Source organism: Narcine bancroftii, chromosome 5 (assembly GCF_036971445.1).
Source record: "Narcine bancroftii isolate sNarBan1 chromosome 5, sNarBan1.hap1, whole genome shotgun sequence".
NCBI lineage: Eukaryota > Metazoa > Chordata > Chondrichthyes > Torpediniformes > Narcinidae > Narcine > Narcine bancroftii.
In genome coordinates this window covers 95,636,186-95,655,661 of record NC_091473.1, presented here as the reverse complement: position 1 = coordinate 95,655,661, position 19,476 = coordinate 95,636,186, and the positions used below count along the sequence as shown (strand labels likewise).

At 38.9% G+C, this 19,476-nt stretch overlaps 1 protein-coding gene across 1 annotated transcript in view; it reads right to left on the bottom strand.

Moving 5' to 3' along the window:
• Nucleotides 1-243: 243 nt before the first annotated feature.
• lrrc7 (leucine rich repeat containing 7) overlaps nucleotides 244-19,476 on the bottom strand; it is a 501,081-nt gene continuing 481,848 nt past the window's right edge. Inside the window, exons 28-29 of the mRNA XM_069938447.1 lie at nucleotides 9,141-9,215; nucleotides 244-4,149 (exon numbers count right to left, since the gene is read on the bottom strand). Of these exons, the coding sequence (XP_069794548.1) occupies nucleotides 4,042-4,149; nucleotides 9,141-9,215 (183 nt within the window). The 3' untranslated portion in view covers nucleotides 244-4,041. The remainder of the gene's footprint in view (nucleotides 4,150-9,140; nucleotides 9,216-19,476) is intronic.

The following is a 19,476-nucleotide window of genomic DNA, read 5'->3' as shown; positions in this document are numbered from 1 at the left end:
TCCCACTGACTCCCCACCCTTTCCCAAATCTTTTGTTCTTATGAAAGTTTGACAGTGAACCAAAATCACAATTAGCTGTTCCAGAAATGCAAATCATTACCACAGTTTTATATTTTGACAATAGCATTTAGTACATTAAGAATTCATTAATTCAACCTAAAAATTGGGATTTAAAAAAACACTATGAAATTCAATAATGAAACTTATGCAATACAGCATTGACATAAATCCATTCAGCAAAGAGATTATTTACAAATGTGTGACAATTTAAATGAGCATCTGTTCATTAAAGAGACTTCATTACATTATTCACTTTTTTTGAATACAGAAAAAAATCCCAGAATTTCAAAGCCCAAAAATAGCTCTGCTATACTTTGCACCCAAATTGAAAATGAGTAGCTTAATTCCTTTTAATCTCTGGTAAAATTTCTCCAAGTATGTACATTCACAATATGCAAAATGCATTTTGAACACATATACACTCTACCAGTAAAATTTGTCAATTCCTAAATAAAATTGGAAGGATTAGACTTGCATGTGCATTTGAACAAACAAGTTTTGTCAACTTCACTATTATCTGTGAAATTAAAAACTGTAAAATCCTGTAAATTTTTTTTTGTCTTTTGTTGCACATAAAGCAGCTTTCAAGTTGAGTAAAATATTTTTGACTGCAGAAGCAGATGTTCACAATCTAAATGAAAAGTTATTTAAATACCATTGACAGTTATTTACAAAATACTGCAGTTAGACTTAATTTTACCATACCTCCTTCTCATTTATGAATTATGACCTAGAAAAATGACAGTGTTTTTACATCAACAAAGCTGCATTTATAAGGGTTCATTTTCACAATGAAACCTGTTCTATAATATCTAAACTATTGTGGCCTGAGGATTGTTTTACTTCTGTCCCTTTCTCTTGCACTGTGGAAACCTTATTCATGAACAGTTTAGTTACAGAATGTTAACTAAACTAGGATTTGTTCCTTTCACTTTTATTTTTATGTGCCCTGTCTTATTCCAGATTTCAAAGAGCAAGGAGGCTGAGGGGGAACTCTGTATAATTAGATTCGGTTTACCAATCCTCTTCAGTAAGGAACTTCCATTCAGAGCTCGTTACATGATCGGTAATCCAACCACATTATTCAAAATAGATTCCCAGCAAAGTTGGAAGGATAATTTTCAATTATGAGCTGATTTTTAAAAACTGCAGTATTAAATAGGAAGAATCAACTTTTAATGGAGCCAAAAGGGAATACAGAATTACAAAAGATACCATTTAGTCAGTCAGAGATTAAATAATTGAAGTGTTTAAATTATACTTCAGCTACAGCACCTATTGCAAGCCCAAAAAGATGCAGATTGAGGTAATTAATTTGAACTATTTTAAGAATTTTGGGAAATTTAGTGCATTCTAGCCATGAGTGGTGAATTCCCTCCCCTACATTGGAGGTGAAAAAAAAAATTAACAAATAGATGAAAATATTGGATTTAAATATTAATTGCAAACTGCAGTTGACTGAAGATTGTGGGAAGGTATAATTGTCTGATTATTTGGCAGAAAAATGGCAAATTGAATTTAATTGCAGGAAGAGTTAAAAGGAAGCTATGGAACTTCCAAGTGATGTACATGTCGACTTAAGTGTAACATACAGGTCAATGTTTTAGTTAGGCCCCTCATGACTGAATATGTTAGCTGAAGTAGGGAATCTGAGAATAGGGACATTTTGCTTGAACTGCATACACCTATTAAGCCACAACTTGAGTATTACATGCAACTCTGGTCAATCCAATGCAGAAAAGTCAGAATTGTACTGGCATTAATACAGAGGAGGTTTACTCGATTCTAATTCTGGGGAAAGCTTGAATAAGCTGGTACAACAGAAGCAGAACAGATGTATTAAAATAAGAGTCTAGATTAAATGGGGAAAACCTAGTTCTCTTACCAGAGGGGTCAAACACTAGGGAACATAGATTTAAAGTAATTGATAGGGGAGATGTAAGTAGCAAAATGTTTTCATCTAGAGGGTGCAGCGGGATGAAACTGCCTCTATAGATGAAAAAGGCAGAAATATTTAACACACTTAAGTGGTACTTCAATGTCAACTTGTACAGATTTAACTTTCATGGCCACAGAACAAGTCCCAGAGGGTCTTTTTGATAACTGCCTGATGGGCCAAACTGTATCCTTAGTTTTCTTTGATTCATTGACTAAAATGTCCCAATACAGAGAAGTCACTTCACCACAATGACAGCGGAATTCTAAAGCTACTGGACCTTCATACATAGAATGCAAATTGCACTGTTAGTTCGGTAAAACTACCACTGCAGATTGTTCATTGATTTTACCTTTATTCTTGAACAAATATTTTTAATCCCAACCCACAATTTTTTCCAGGCTATAAGACATTTGGCACATTAATAAAATAGTGAGTTCCCCAGAAGAAGAATGTGTATTAAAGTTTAAATAATTTGATGTGTTCATATAAAGATTAGTAAGTACTTGACGTAAATTTCAAAAGAAAATGAGGACCATGTGAGAAAATAATTACAAAGACGGTTGCATATGTTGATAGATGTCTTTGCAAGAATTTGAAATTATTTTTGCATTTAATTTTCCAACTCATCTAACAATACATAGTGCATATTGGTTTAGATAATTTAAAACACTTTAGATGCACTGTAAATAAATTGCTATCAGTTTATTTTCACCAATCCTGCCTGTCCTGGTAAAGAAGTGCTGCTTTGTAGTTGCTTTTCTCTATTTCACAAAGTTGCATATTTTTAATCCCATCTCTGGTATGACAATATAAACTGACATTTGTCCAAAAAAAATCCAGTTTTAATCTGTTATCTATTGAATATTCTGCAAAATGTGTAGATTATCAACAGTTAAACACTAATTTTAATAGTTTCATAATATTATTTTGATAACTGAATAATACCATGGAACATCTTTTCTATTTAAAAAGAAACATAGAAACAGTTTCTTTCAATGGAAGGAGAAATGACATTCAAACTGATTAGTGGACTCCTCTACCATTAATAATTAAACAAATATTCAATGAATTGGAAAAGCAGTGTTGTTTTCAAAGTGTAATAAAAAGAATGGCTGCAATATTTATAGCAAAATGAAACATGCATATTAACTGAAATGTCAATATCCCTACAATAGATTAAAATATTGTCTGCAACACTGGATGCTCTTATCTAATGAACACAAAATGATGAGGGATATTGTAATACATGTGGAGATTAAATTCAATTATTTCTTAAAATTTAACAGGAATAACCCTCTAATTTATCTGCTTAAAAATATTATGCTGATGTCCTTTGAGTTTTAAAAACTTATCAATGTTACTTTTCCTGCTCCAACATTCCTTCCATATTCACTTTTCTAAAAGATGAAAAAAAATTGGGGCATATTTTAACTCCATTTTATAGATATTTATATAAATAAAACCATCTTACGCTTTCAACTTAATTGTAATTTTTGTGGAACAGATAACATTATTTGATGAACCCTCCAAGTCCAAATTCTCTTTCAATTATTCATAAGAAAATAGTTTTAAATTCCTTTGTTTATTTTCATTTGTTGATGCACTTGTTGATGCATTTTTGCTTTTTACAAAAAAGGTCATGTACAAGTTTGTGGCAGTGTTTAATGGTGGTGCAATTCCTAAAGAGCATATGTGCTTTTGGTGCTCAGATACTTAACAAAAAAAAATCCACTCAAAAATGAATGATATATGTAATAAATATATATACTGTAAACATTTGCACCAAATGACCTGCCATTTCACAGCCTCTAGCTGACAGGCTGAAAAATCACCACATAAACATCAATTTAGTAAATGATACATTGTGAAGATAAAATATTAAACATTGCTGATAAGTTTCTTAGTACTGTAATAAGTTTGGCACAAGTGTTGCCATTGGTCCAGCAATTGGCAAAAAAAAAGGAAAAAAATTGCCTGGCTTTCCTCACTCAGGAAGCTGCAGTAAAGGATTTTAATCTTTCTACAGAAAAATGAATTAAATTCTAAGTTGTAACTTCACGTTGGATTATCAGATCCACTGTATTCTGGAAACTCTTAAGAAGTGAGACTGCCTTCTCGTGTTCCATATGTATAAAATTATGCCCATTGGCCTGCAATGAAACAACAATAAAATACATGTATGTATAAACAATAACTGGAAAAAAGCAATTGATTAAGGCTCTTGGTAAAATGTTGTTTTAATAGTTCAGCAGTTATCCTCGTAATGTCTAGAACTTCTATAGCTGGAGTTTATAATCCTGATGGATCCCAAATTTAGCAGTTTATTGGTGCACAAGTGCCACCTGCAAAACAACTGAGAACTCTTCTGACTTCCCACCCTCTCTCCCTACCTCTATAACCCTTCTCTGTTAGTTAGTTTGGTTTTGTAAAGAGGATATACTTCAAACATTGCTTCACTGTCCTTTAGCACTTCTTTGTATTGCCTTTTTCATATTAAGTTTTTAGTTTCTTTCAAATTTACTTCAAATCTAATATACAGTAAAACATCTATCCAGAATTCAAGCAGCTGGCAAACATAAAATCGTGGAAAGTAAATAAATAAAAATTAAAGTTTACAATTGTAAAAATAAATGTTCTCCAAAGTAACACATAAACCTATGATGAATATGGGAGCAAATATTCAGCCAATGCAGTACCTTGGTCATGCTTTGCTCCGAACAGCTGTTTGAATAAAGTTGTGTGAAATAGCAATGGTGTCACCCAAGATGAAGAACTGGTTGATGCTGCTTGCCAATGGGGTGAACCTTTTAAAGTGTCCCCTTATCCTTGCTTAGTAAGAGGCTTTATTAGAATATTATTAAGTATATTAGTAAGGCTTTATCTGTAAACTTGAGGTAGGGAGAGCTAATAAACAAAAATTTTATTGTCCGTCTTTCGGGTTGCTTTATGGAGGGGGAGAAACCTGCAGATGCAGCAACAGTTAAACGTTTTCAGAGAATATGACTGAAAAGAAAGTAAAATTCTTTAAGGTTTAAATATGCATGCAAGTGAAATTTGTGCAATGTAAATACAGTATAATATTTTTGTCTTTTGAACTGATTATTCTTAATGCAGATGTATTCATTAGGGATTGTAAGAGCGAGTCTCAAGCAACTGAAAAACTCGCTAATCCAGCATTTACCATCCCTGTAGGTGCCAGATACCAGGAGTTTTACTGTATGTTCTTTGACTATGTCCACAGTAGCGACCCGGCATGGAGCGATGTCCGGGGCTTGGACCATGAGGCAGAGAAAAGAATGATCTGTGTGTTAGTGTTATATACAGTCCTAATCTGTGCTTCTAGCCAATAATGCCCCTAGATAATTTACATTAGCCAGCAGCAAGATGTGTACTGATGGTGGCCAGAGTCTCATCTTGATTGACAGGTAATGTGACTTCCGAATAAGTTTCAGATGGGGAGGACACGTGGCCACCTGCAATACACACATTCCAGACAGGCAGGGAGGCCAGGTTTCCTCCACACACACTTGGCAAGTAGGATTAAGAAAACCCTAAGGCACTCTTTTCCATACGTGAAGAACAGAAGGACGACTAGAGTGAAGGTAGGGCCACTTAAGGATAAAGGAGAGAACATGTCTGGAGACAGAGGAGGTCCTAAATGAATACTTTGTTTCAGTGTTCACCAGAGAGAGGGACCTTGGTCAATGTGAGATCAGTAGAGAACAACTTTATGTGCTAGAACATGCTAAAGTTGAGAAGGAAGAAGTGTTGAATCTTCTTAAAAACATGAAGATTGATAAGTCCCCAGGGCTGGACGAGATATACCCCAGGTTACTGCATAAAGCAAGGAAAGAGATTGTGGGGGCTTTGGCAATGATCTTTAAATTTAAATTTAGACATACAGTACAGTAACAGGTTCTTTCAGCCTATGAGCCATTGCCGCTCAATTACACCCTACTAATCTACAATCCCCAGTACATTTTGAACAGTGAGAAGAAACCAGAGCTCCCGGGGAAAACCCACACAGACACAGAAAGACTGTACAAACTCCTTACAGATTGTTGATGATGTTAGAGCGTTGCGCTAACCACTACGTGGCCACAGGGGAAGTACCGGAGAATTGGAGAATAGCTAATGTTATCTTGTTTAAAAAAATAATAGAAAGAATCCTGGTAATCCTAGTAAATCTTGTGTTAGTGGTGAGCAAACTATTGGAAAAGATTCTTCAGGTCAGGATTTGTAGTAGTCAGCACAGCTTTGTGTGGGGTAGGTCATACCTCACAAGCCTAATTGAGTGTTTTGAGGAAGTAAGAAAAAATATTAAAACAAAAGATATCTAAAAATACCAATGCTGCCTCTGGTACAGACCCCCAGGGAGAGGGAGCGGAGATGCAACACTCCTGCAGGGCCCAGTTGACTGCCGTCAGCTTCGCTTAGGCTTTGAATGGCCTGCTGGTGACTTATGGAGGCATGTGTACTCTCTGGAGAGGGCATTGTGGGGGGAAGCCCCGTGGGAGTGGAGCTTCTGATGCATTGCCCACTCCATCCTGAACCATCCTCCCCTCTAGTCCACCCTCACCAGAGTGGCCCCTGACTAATCTATTTTTGAGCTCTCCCACCCACACACAGGAGAAGACTACCCTTCAAGCTGTTCCTCTTCTTGATGTGAGAGTCTACAAAATGCTCATCTCAACAGACTGCTGCGATCCCATCGTGGATTTCAGCGAGCTCCATTCCAGCAACCAACAAGAAATAGCTTTTATCACCTATGATGCAAAGAACACTCAGCAAGACAGGCAAGAGCTGTTGCCATGGAAACGTAAACCTCAGCATTCGACATCTATTATGGACCTTTTGTGCTATTTTTCTAATTTTTTAATTATCCTGATCTGCAGTAATGATACCTTTAACCTTCATGGAATAGAGGTTACAATTTAAAAGTAGTGTCACAGATTCAGTTATATTTCATAGTGTTACAGATACAAATTTAGTTTATCAGTAGAGTGTAATTGAGCAAACAATAATAATAAACGTTTTATACTGTATATTTTGTTTCACTTGACAGTGGCATTGTCGCAGAACTCCCATTAACAGAAACAAATACCTCATGGTGTTGGTGCTTCAGAAGCTTTTATTTAAAATCACTAATAGGCTGACTTTCAGTCCTGGCTATCGTAACAGGGATCCAACACAGGCACTTGTAGCACCCATTTAATGAGAACGCGAACAAGAACGGCATCCTGGTGTCAGATAACTGCCCAGGAAATCAGGATGCCCTAGGTACACCCTGGATATACATCTGCCGGCCTGCCCCCTGCCTCACCATGGGATAGCACGGCAACGGGCATCTAGGTTCTGTGCTTAGGGAGTGCCCAAGCATGAAGCCAAGGCACGGGATCCACAAGCAAAGAGAGGACTGGCACCTGATGGATGACCTTGCACTACCTACTCACAGACTTTGGTGGTAAGGGTGCTCATATTTGCCACCCAAGCCAGAGAAATCAGAGTTGGTGACTTGACAAATTTCTTTCTCTACACTCCTCTCTGACTCTAGGGAGCAGCTCCCACAGAACCCTGCTCCATTTGAAACACAGCACACCCATTTGGTGGGGAGGAAGTTGGTGAGGTGTTGTCATTGAATTTGATTATGTGCCTTGTCTAGCATATGGAAGGCACATGTATATATTGATCCGTCTTCGAGTGATTGCAGAGTAATGTGACTTCCAAGGGATCGGCTGTTGTGTGTAGAGGAAGCGTGGCCTCCCTGCTTATCTGGAATGTGTGTATTGCAGGTGGTCATGTGTCCTTCCTGTCTGAAACTTATTTGGAAGTCACATCTGCCAATCAAAGTTGGACTCTAGCCACCCATCAGTGCACACTTTGCTGTTGACTAATTTAAATTATGTAGGGTCATTATTGGCTAGAAACACAGATTAGCTCTGTATATAACACCAACACACAGAACATTTTTGGTCCAAGCCCAGGACATCACTCCATGCCAGGTCACTACTGTAGACATAGCTGGATGTGTCATGGATAAGATGTGCACTACACTGAAGATGAGCCATAGTATTGCGATAGATCAATACATGTAGAGAGCCACACCCCTGTTGGTAAGGGAACCGGGTGTGTGTAAGAGTCCCTGTTCATAGTACGTGAGTGGGTCGTATAAGTTTACCGTTGTTGGAGTCCAACTGAAGTCCGAGGTGAATGTCTATATCATGGTTTAAATGAAATAGTGATTGCGTAGCATTTAACATTATCCCCTGTATGTTTCCCATGTGTTAATAAATGTTATGTTGATTGTAACACTTGTGACAGTCTCTCTGTGAATCTACCAAACCTGATACACTTCCCAACAGGACACCAAGGCCTCTCATGCCCTCTTCTAGCTCTCACAAGTCCTTTCTTGAGTTCCTTCCTGGCTACCATATATTTCTCATGAGCCCTTACTGTTTTTTGCTTCCTTCTTCCTCTTACCTAGCTTTCTCACCTCCTTTGTTAACCATGGTTCCCTTATCTTACCATAATTTCCCTGTCTCAGTGGAAGAAACCTATACAGAATCCCGTGCAAGTGGTCCCTAAACATCCTCCACATTCCTCTTGTGCGTTTCTCTGAGAACATGTGTTCCCAATTTGCTACCCCTAGTTCCTATCTAATTCCATCATAATTGATGCTTCCCCAGTTAAACGTTTTATCATTTGGTCAACTCCTATCTTGTCCATAGCTGTGGTTACTTTCATCGAAATGCTCCCCTAGATTCATTACCCAGTACTAAATCTAGTATGGGCTCTCTTCTAGTCGGCTTGTCCACATACTTGGACACACCTGACAAATTCTGCTCCATCAATCCCTCTTGCTGTAAGGAGGTGCTAGCCATGCCAAGTTCCTCGCACTCTCGCTAAGTGCCTCCCAAACTCACCAAATGCCTAACAAGGTGGCAGTCAATATCTGTGAAATTGAAGTCTCCTGTAATAACAACGCTGTTATTTCTGCACCATTCCAAAATCTGCCTACTGACCTGCTCTTCAATGTCCCGAGTGCTACTTGGGTATGTCAGAGCCATAATTTATTCACCTAGCAATTTTTATTTTGCTCTTTTTATGTGGACCATTTAAATTTGCAAAAGCTTCAGCGTACCTTGAGGATTTTGTCTCCAGGCTGTAACAGGTTGGATGCTGGTCCATCTGGCTGCACTCTAGTAACAAAGATACCCTGTTGAAGCAAGAGAGACATTTATGGATTGACTTGTTATAAAAAGAAATTGGTGTACAATGTACAATTTCTATGTTGTGTTTTTATTTTATGCATTTATTTTAGAAGTTCTGTTTCATTTAATTTTACTCAAGTGAAAAAATTACAAATTGATACAGTAGATACATTCATATAAATTGAGGTTATTCTGGGATGGACCATCATTTGAAGTGGTTGTGCAAAATAGTTTCCTGCACCAACATTTTTAAAAAGTGGAAAAAAAAAGTGTTTTTATTGGATTGTTGTAGAGAAACAAGACACACAAATTTGAGTTTTCCAATATCTGCAAAATAAATAAATAAAGAAATAAAGAGGTGTTTAAAATTTACACGGGTGAAATTTCTCATAAGTGAAGCAGAACTTTTCATGGTATTTTGTCTGCAATATTTGCCCAGACTGATGGTGAATTTCTTTGTTGGTATTCCAACAACACTTGGGAACTATTGGAATAATCCTGGAATCATTTATGTTTTCAAAAAAAGGTTTAGTAACTGAACAGGTCTTGATGCATCAGTCATCAATCATGGATATTTCCTACATCAACACAAAACAAAACCAGCTACTCATGTGTATTGCCTTGCCCAATGATTTAATAATTAAACATGAATTAAGATTGATTGATATCTTGTTTGTATTTGCCATTGTTATAAATAGCTGGGTTTTTTTTTCTTGACTGTCATTGCCCTGTATTCATTCATGTATCTATACAAATTGCAGCCCACAATCAAAAGTGGAAGATGGGCCAAAACACAAATTAGTTGAAATCCCTCTTCTTTAGACTTGTTAATATGTTGAATTAATGAGTACCATTAATTAATTCCCCTACAAAGCTAATTATAAAATAGATTGGAGATTATGAAGGAATTGACACAAAAAGCTACATAAGTTAATGCAAGAAATATGGGCAAGAAGCCATGAGAAAGGAGGTTCATTACTGAGCAATACCCAAGTAACTAGGATACATCAACTAGATTCTAATGCGGACATATACAAAGTAATTGTTATAGCTCCAGGCAACTAAAGGTGTAAAAATATAAAGGAATTTCTATGCAGGCACAGACAGCAAATGAGTTTGGTGGTAATCGTAGTGAACAAGCATCTATCTATTCCATGTCAGCCAAATCTAAAAATATGGAAAATCAGGAAAAGAGGTGCAGTATAATTATGAATTTCAAGAGCAAGTTTAAAATAAAGGTTCAATGACTGATATATTTATAATGAATAAAAGCTGAATCAAAAGCGATACAATTCAAATCTGTAAAATAATAAATTATATGCTTAAGAGAGAAATTATCTATTTAAATTGAGGAAACAAGTAAAATATTCAAAAACATTGAGGAAAGCCCCAAATCCAGAGAAAATAGTCATATTGGATTAAGAGACCCCCAAGGCATTCTTTGCATATGTGAAGAACAGAAGGATGATGAGAATGAAGCTGGGGCCAATAAAGGAGGCAACATGTGCCTGAAGGTGGAAGAGGTCGGGAAGATCCTAAATGAATACTTTGCTTCAGTATTCACAAGAGTAAAGGACTTGGAACAGGGTGCTGGAGTAGAACAACCATGTGTGTTGGACAGTGTGGAGATAAGGAAGAGGAAGTGTTGGATCTTCTTAAAAATATTAAGGTTGATAAGTGCCCAGGGCCGGATCCGATATATCCCAGGTTGATGTGGGAAGGGAGGGAAGAGAGAGCTGGGGCAGTGGCTATGATCTTTGAGTCCTCTTTGGCCACAGGGGAGGAGCCAGAAAATTGAAGAATAGCAAATGTGGTCCCCTTGTTTAAAAATGGTAATAGGGAGAACCCTGAGAATTATAGACCTTTATTTCTTTATGTGAGTCTTACATCAGTGGTGTGCAAACTATTGAAGAGAATTCTTAAGATAGGATCTATTATTACAAGCTCCCATTTTAGTAAAATGGGATTATTACTGTAAGGGATGGTATAGACAAGAGGGAGTGAATGGTTACAGTTAACATTTAACATTTCACACAAGTCACAGCCCAGCGATAATTCGATATATTGGAAGAACCGAGGGAAGGCTGGTCACTGTTGCAGAATTTGATACATTTACAAAGACCTGCTAACTGATGAAGAGAACAGAGCTTTAGAAAGCAGCTCTTATGACCAGCCATTTTTGTGAAATTCATAACAAAGCCTGCTCTGTGAAAGACTGGGCCTTTTCGGTGGATTGAGAGACTTGTTCAGAAAGTCGTGAGGCATGGGATCCATGGTACCTTAGCTGTGTTGATAAAAAATTGGCTTGCATGTAGAAAGCAGAGAGTAGTAGTGGAAGGAAAATATTCTGACCTAGATGAAGAGGCTTAAGTAAGTTTGCAGATGATACATAGGTTGCAGTAGTTGTGGATGGTGCTGAAGGTTGTCATAGGTTACAAAAGGATATAGACAGGATACAGAGTTGGGCAGAAAAGTGGCAGATGGAGTTCAATGCAGATAAGTGTTGGGTGATGCATTTTGGAAGGACAAACAAGGCAGAGGAGTACAGGGTTAATGGTGGGTTACTTAGGAGTGGCGACGAACAGAGGGGTGTTGGGGTCCGAATCCATACATCTCTCAAGGAGTATAGAGTTACAATAAGGGCCAATTAGCACAAAGCAAGGGCAGTATGGAGAGGGTGCAGAGGAAATTTACCAGGATGTTGCCTGGATTGGAAAATAAGTCTTATGAGGCAAGGATAGCAGAGGTGGGACTTTTCTCTTCGGAGGGTAGAAGGATGAGAAGAGACTTAATAGAGGCCTACAAGATTATGAGAGACTGTGCCTTTTTCCCATGATATAAATAGTAATTACTAGAGGAGATATGTACAAAGTAAAGGGAGGAAAATTTATCTGAGACATTAGGGGTAAGGGTCTTTTTTTTTAAATATACACAGAGTTGTGGGTGCCTGGAATGCCTTGCCAGGGATGGTGGTGAAGGCAGAAATATTAGGGGCATTTAAGAGACTCTTAGACAGGCACATTGATGAAAGAAAAATAATGTTATGGGGTAGGGAGTGTTTAGTATTTTTTTAAGGAATATATGGGTTGGCACAACATTGAGGGCCAAAGGGCCTGAACTGTGTTGTAATGTTCTATTTTATATGTTTTATGAGAAAAGCATTCACAAAAAAAGGCATTTGAGGAGGTGAGTTTCTTGAAGTAATCATTAACAAGTGACAATAGTGTTAGCATTTGTCATTAATCATATGCAAGATCAAGTTGGCTGAATGTATGAAATGATCACTGATTGCTGAATCAGGCACACAAATCTGTCATATTGTAGTGAATTGAAAATCAGATGTGCTTCCAGCCTCTTAAGACCTGTATAATTTTCTTCCCTAAAGTTGTTTAATATAAATACTGTAAGATTCCAGTGTGTGAATGAACCAGATTGATTTTACTTATACTTTTTCTTACTCTTTTTATACAATAATTTTATATAACTATATATTGTACCCCCTACTGTCATAATTATCTTTATACTGGTTGGGGATAAGAGGGAGGGGAGGGTGGGCAAGGGGGGGGGGGAGGGTTAGCACCAATGTAATCACTAATTTTTAAACTTAATAAAGTATTGACCCTGTATAAGTATAATTACATGGATGAAAACTTTTAATAAAATATTTTATAAAACCCAAATCTGTCATACATTCATAGTAGCTTGAGGCAAAATACTGGCCTTTGTGGAGCCGCAGAGTGAAATCAGTTTTTAAAAAAATGTATTTTCTCCTAAAGATTGTAGTCTGCTGTGCTGGTAAAGATGGAATTTTTTAAATATAAATGTTAAAATTGTCAGTTAAGCTACGTTATAAGAAAATTAATAGAAGTGTTTGAGCCTCAAAGCATTTAAGCAACATGTGGGGATTTCCAGTTGCCAGTTATTTTAATGAACATTATTTCCGCGCTATTCCAATTCTCAAGTCTATGAAAATCATGAAATGATATTTGTTTGTTCCACAAATTCTTTATCAATAAATACCACAAACACTCAAACCGTGCATCTTGGCGCCTCACAGTTTGGCGGGCAGCAACCTCCTTTGAAGAAGACCGCAGAGCCCACCTCACTGACAAAAGGCAAAGGAGGAAAAACCCAACACCCAACCCCAACCAACCAATTATCCCCTGCAGCCGCTGCAACCGTGTCTGCCTGTCCCGCATCGGACTTGTCAGCCACAAACGAGCCTGCAGCTGACGTGGACTTTTACCCCCTCCATAAATCTTCGTCTGCGAAGCCAAGCCAAAGAAGAAAAGAAAGAACTATGTATATTTGTTTCAAGGATTCTGAATTCATTAAATCCATTTAATGCCTGCTGAGCTATTTATCTGTTTTGTAATTCATGCATCAAGACAATTTTTATCATCGTTTTGCAGAATCTCTGATGCATTGTTTTTCATCTCTGCAGATTGCTGGCCTAGAAAGTGAGTGGCCAAGGCATCATAACAAGAACTTAGACATGTAAACTTACCTTTTTTTTTCCCACTTTCCTAATTCTCATTGTAGGTCGGTCTTAAATATAATTGGCCTGAGAGCTTGTGGACCTCAAGACAGCAAACACATCCACTCTTAGCACATCCTTACCTGCACTGAAGTTGCTCATTCCCATTTTTAGAACATTCCATATAGAGGTTTTTTTAAACTGAGCTATTGTTGTTTGCCCACATTTGGCCTATATTCCTCTAAACTGTTGCTAAGTACCTGTCTAAATATCTTTTAAACATGAATATTGTATCTGTTTCTATAGATTGCTTTGGCAGCTCATTCCATATGCACAGCATCCTCTGTAGAAAAAGTTGGCCCTCAAGATGCTTTTAAATCTCAACCTCCTCACCTTAAACATATGCCCTCTAGTTCTGGGCTCCTCCACCCTGGGAAAAAGATGTAGGATAATTCAGCTTAGCAATGCCACTCGAGATTTTATGTACCTCCCTAATATCATTCTATGGACCAGGGGAGAAAAAAAGTCCGTTTCGATCTGGTGAATCCTTTTTGCATCCTTTCCAGTTCAACGACATCCTTGGGCAGCCAGAATTGTGCACAGTACTTGAAATGTGATCTCATTAACATCTTGTGTCATGGTAACGTGATGTCCCTCCTCCTGTACTCCGTGTTCTTACCAATGAATGCAAGCATACCAAACACATTGTTCATTGTTCTGTCCACAGGGAACCATATATCTTTGCCTTTAGGTCTCTTTGTCCTGCAATCCACTCCAGTACCTTATAATTTACTGTGCAATCCTATCATAGTTTAACTTAGCAAAATGCATCACATCACACATATCTGAGTTAATTCCATTTTCCCTTGTTGATCTAGATCCTGTTGTAAACTTAGACAACCATCATCGCTGTCCATTATAACATCAATTTTAATTGTCATCTGCAATTACTAACCATGCTAACTATATTGTCATCCAAATCATTAATATAGATGACAAACAATAATGGACCCACTGCAGATTCCTGCACTGCTGGCCACTGGTCTCCAATCAGAAAAGCAGCCGTCCACTACCCTGAGCTACCAAGCTAATTTTGAATCCAATTGGCCAACTCACCTTCAATACCTTGTGATCTAATTTTCTGGTTTAGTGTACCATGTGGGACTTTTTCTCAAAAGTAATGAAAAAAAATCAATGCAGATAATGTACATCTTGCCATTGTCATTCCTCTTGTTGACCTCTTCAAAACATCCCATCATATTTGTGAGACATTATTTTCCACAGACATAACCATGCTGATTTTTCCTAATCAGACCTTACCTTTCCAAATGCTGGTGAATTCTGTCATTTAGAATCCCCTTTAACTTTCCCATCACTAATGTTATGCTGTCCAGTCTGTAGTTCCTTAAAGCCCTTCTTAAATAAAGCTTTTGCACTATCCAGCTCGAGTCGACTGGTTATACAAATCTGCCAAGTCTCTCACAATTTCTTCCCCTGATTCCCACAATATCCTAGAATATACTTGACAATGGCCGGGGACTTTGTTCACCTTAAGCACTTTTATTAAGATTGCAACTAGCTTCTCTTTAATTATTTAGATATGGTTTAGACATCACTACTTATCTGCCTCAATTCCTTAGCTTCCGTGACCTTTTCCACAGTAAAGACAGGTGAGAAATATTCCTTTAAGGCTTCACTCACCTCCTGTGGCTGCACGCATAGATAACCATATTGAATCTTAAGGGGACCTGTTCTCTTCCTTGTTTCCCTTGTAGTTTTAATATACCTGTAGAATCTCTTGGGATTCTCTTTAGCTTGTCTGCCAGAGCTACCTCATGTCTTCATTTTTCCCCTCTTGATTTCCCTCTTTAGTGAACTACATTTCTCAGGTTCATTGAGGGATTTTCTTGATTCTGGCTGCCTAAATGTTTTCTGACCAATGCATTAATATCCCCAAACAACCAAGGTTTGCTAAACCTGCCAGCCTTGTCAACTCTAATGTGTACAGGAGGCATTATCTTATGAAAGCAACCTCTATCCTCAAGAGCCCCCACCACCAGGCCATGCCCTCTTCTCTCTGCTGCCATCAGGAAAAAGGTACAGAAACCTAAAGGTAAGCATGCAACTGCACAAGGACAGCTTCTCTTCCTCTGCCATCAGATTCCGGAATGAGCAATGAACCACAGACACTACCTTACTTTGACTTTCTCTTGTACTTTTTAAATTTATTTTGTCAGGTGGTTTATATAAAGGTTTGCACTGTGATGCAGCCACAAAACAACGAATTTCATGACATGTTCATGACAGTAAAATTTAATTCTGAAAATGCTGTTCCTGAGGGTGTTCTATTTCACTTTTAAAGTCTCCTGCTTGTCTTATAATCAACGCCTGCAAGTTCCTGATTAAAGACTTTAAAATTGGCCCTGCTCCAATTTAGGATTTTAGTCTTAAAACTATTTTAAAATTAATGCAATTATGGTCATTAGTCCCAAAGTACTCACCTCTGAAACGTCTCACTTGCCCTGCCTTGTTCCCTAATCAGAGATCCAGTATTGCACCCTCTCAATTAGGGCCCTCTATGTATTTAAGAAAAGATTTCTTGACACTTAAGGAATCCCAGCCTGTCCACTTCCATTACATTATCTATATCCAATGAATAATTATCCTCCCTGCAATTTTGCCTTCTTTTCCATCCATTTTATAATTTATCTAACTGAACACTGATGCTTTAGGGAAACAGCACATTTTATTATAGCTCACAGCCATCTAGATGCATCGTATACCCCCTTTCCCCAAACAATATCAAGCATTGCGACATATTCACTTTTTTGGAACAAAGGTACCTCATAACTGTTCATTGGTTGCAATTATCAGCAGAAGGCCCCGTCCTGTCAATTATTAACATCTGTTAAAGCTGCCAGGCAGCTTTCCAGCATTCCATTCCATTCTGATTATTCTCAGAATCCAGTAAAATACTAAAGTCTGGAGATACCGTGGTTGAAGTAAAAAAAAATGCTGGAGAAACAATGTATATAGCAAAGATAAAGATAAAGCCAATGTTTTGGGCTTGAGCCCTTCAAGGTGTGAAAAAATGTAGGTAGGCATCCGAACAAAATGGTTTGGGGGGGATGGGGAGGGAGAGGGGTGCAATCCCAAAGGCAGGAGGTAATAGGTGGATAAAGGTGGGAGGACACACCAGCAAACAGGGGGAGAAGAGATGGCTCTGTGAATGGAGAGGGAAATGGGTAGAAAGCTGGAGGAAGGAAGAGAAAGGGAAAAGGAAGGGAGGAACAATGGAGAGTAAGCTAGCAGAAACCGGAGAAGTCGATGTTGATGCCATCCGGTCGAGAGTGCCCAGACGGAAAATTAAGTGATGTACCTCCAAATTATGGGTGGTCTTGTTGGGAGAGTGCATGAAACAAAGTACGGGTGGTCTTGGTGGGGCAGTCATGAGATTGTGACCTCCCTAATCCTCCCAACATCTGCCACCACACTGACTTCCACTCTGATCCCTGCTTGGTGTTTACCATTGTCTCTGGCCTTCCCCTCTCTAAGACAGAGCACTCAGTCCTCATGTAGAGCCCTCATCTTCGTCCCCCTCTGCCTATACTACGAAGCTGAACTTTTCTTCCTTTGTCTCCGTATCCATGCCCACATTCGTGACCATGACCCTCCATTCCCCCCCTCCCCCACTCGTCCCCTTCTCCCACTTTATGCCTTCTTTCTCCTTTTGGACACCTTGTCCTGGCCAGCCACCAGCTCTGGATTTCCAATTGCCACTGAGACATCAACTGTCTCAACTTCTCCACTCCTCTCTCTCATTCCAATCTCACCTCCTCTGAACTCTCTGCCCACCACTCTCACCACAACAATCCAAACTTCACGATCAAACCTGCAGGCAAAGGTGGTGCTATTGTGGTCTGGCGCACTGACCTCTCCCTTGCTGAGGCCAGAGGAGAGCTCACAGAAACCTCAGTCTACATACCCCTTTCTCAACAGCACATCAAATCACCATCTCTAACACTATCTCCAACCTCATCACCTCTGGTCACCTCCCATGGTCTCCAAGCCTATTATACCCTATGCCTGTACTGCCTGGTTCTATCTCTTACCCAAGATACACAAATCCAATGATCCTTGTAGACCCATTGTTCCTAGTATTGTCTTAATCCATCTTTTCTCTCCAGGTCCAATCCCTCCCCACCTACATCCATGATATCTCACATGCCCTCCATCTCTTCAATGACTTCCAATTCCCTTAACTTGATCACCTCATTTTCACTATGGACATCCAATCCATTTACTCTTCCATCCCCATGCAGAAGGTCTCAAAGCTTTTTGTTTCCTTCTTGACAAGAGATATAACCAGTCACCCTCCCCCACCATCCTCCTCCATTTACTCTTCCATCCCCATGCAGAAGGTCTTAAAGCCTTTTGTTTCCTTCTTGACAAGAGATATAACCAGTCACCCTCCCCCATCATCCTCCTCCACCTAGCAGAACTTGTTCTCACACTTAATAACTTCTCCTTTGACTAATCCTACTTTCTTCAAGTCAAAATGCTTCAAGAGGCTGGTCATGGCCTGAATTAACACGTATCTAAGGTATCGACCCATTGCAATTCGCCTGTCATCACAATCGCTTCGTGTCTCTTCACTCAGCTCTGAATCACCTTGAAAAGAGCAATTCGTACATACAGCTGCTCTTCATCGACTACAACTCGGCCTTCAGAACCATCATTCCCTTAGTGCTGGTCAAGAAGCTATAAACTCTAGGCTCTGCAACTGGATCCTTGAGTTTCTCATTGGAAGACCACAGTCGGTATGAATTGGAAATAACGTTTCCTCCTCAACACAGGTGCATCCCAAGGATACATGCTTATCCCACTGCTCTACTCATTATACATCTATGAGTGAATGGCCAGGCACAATTCCAATGCCATCTACAAGTTTGCTGATGACACCACAGTTGTCGGCAGAATCACAAACGGCAATGAGGAAGTGTTACAGGAGGGAGATGGATCAGCTTGCTGAATGGTGTAACAGCACAACTTTGCACTCAACATCAAGGAGATGATTGTGGAAGTCAGGGGAACATGACCCAGTCCTCATCGAGGCCTTAGTAGTGGAGAGGTCAAGAACTTCAAATTCCTGGGTGTGATCATCTCCGAGGATCTGACCTGCAGCCTCTTATGTTGATGGAATCACAAAGAAGGCCTGTCAGAGGTTGTTCTTTGTGAGGTGTCTAAGGATGTTTGGTATGTAACCGAAGACATTCGTAAAACTCTACAGGTGTCCCGTGGAGAACATTCTGGCTGGTTGCATCTGTCTGGTATGAAGATGCCAACTCTCAGGACAAGAATAAACTCCAGAGGGTTGTTAATTCAGCCTGTGACATCACAGGCACCAGACTTCACTCCATCGAGGACATCTACATGAGGCGGTATCTTAAAAAAGCAGCCTCTGTCCTCAAAGGCCCACCACCACCCAAACCATGCCCTCTTCATCTGTTACCATCAGGGAAAAGGTACAGGAGCCTAAATACGAGCACTCAGCTGCACAAGGACAGCTTCTTCCTGCTGCCATCAGATTCCTGAATAATCAATGAACCAAAAACACTTTCTTTCTTTACTGACACTATTAATGTTATTATTGATTTTATTTTATTTTTTATAATAATGTCGTAAGATGGTTAGACTATCTATGTTTACACTATGACGCTGCCACAAAACACCGAACTTCATGACTTGTTCATGACAATAAATCCTGGTCCTAATTCTGAAAGAGTAGC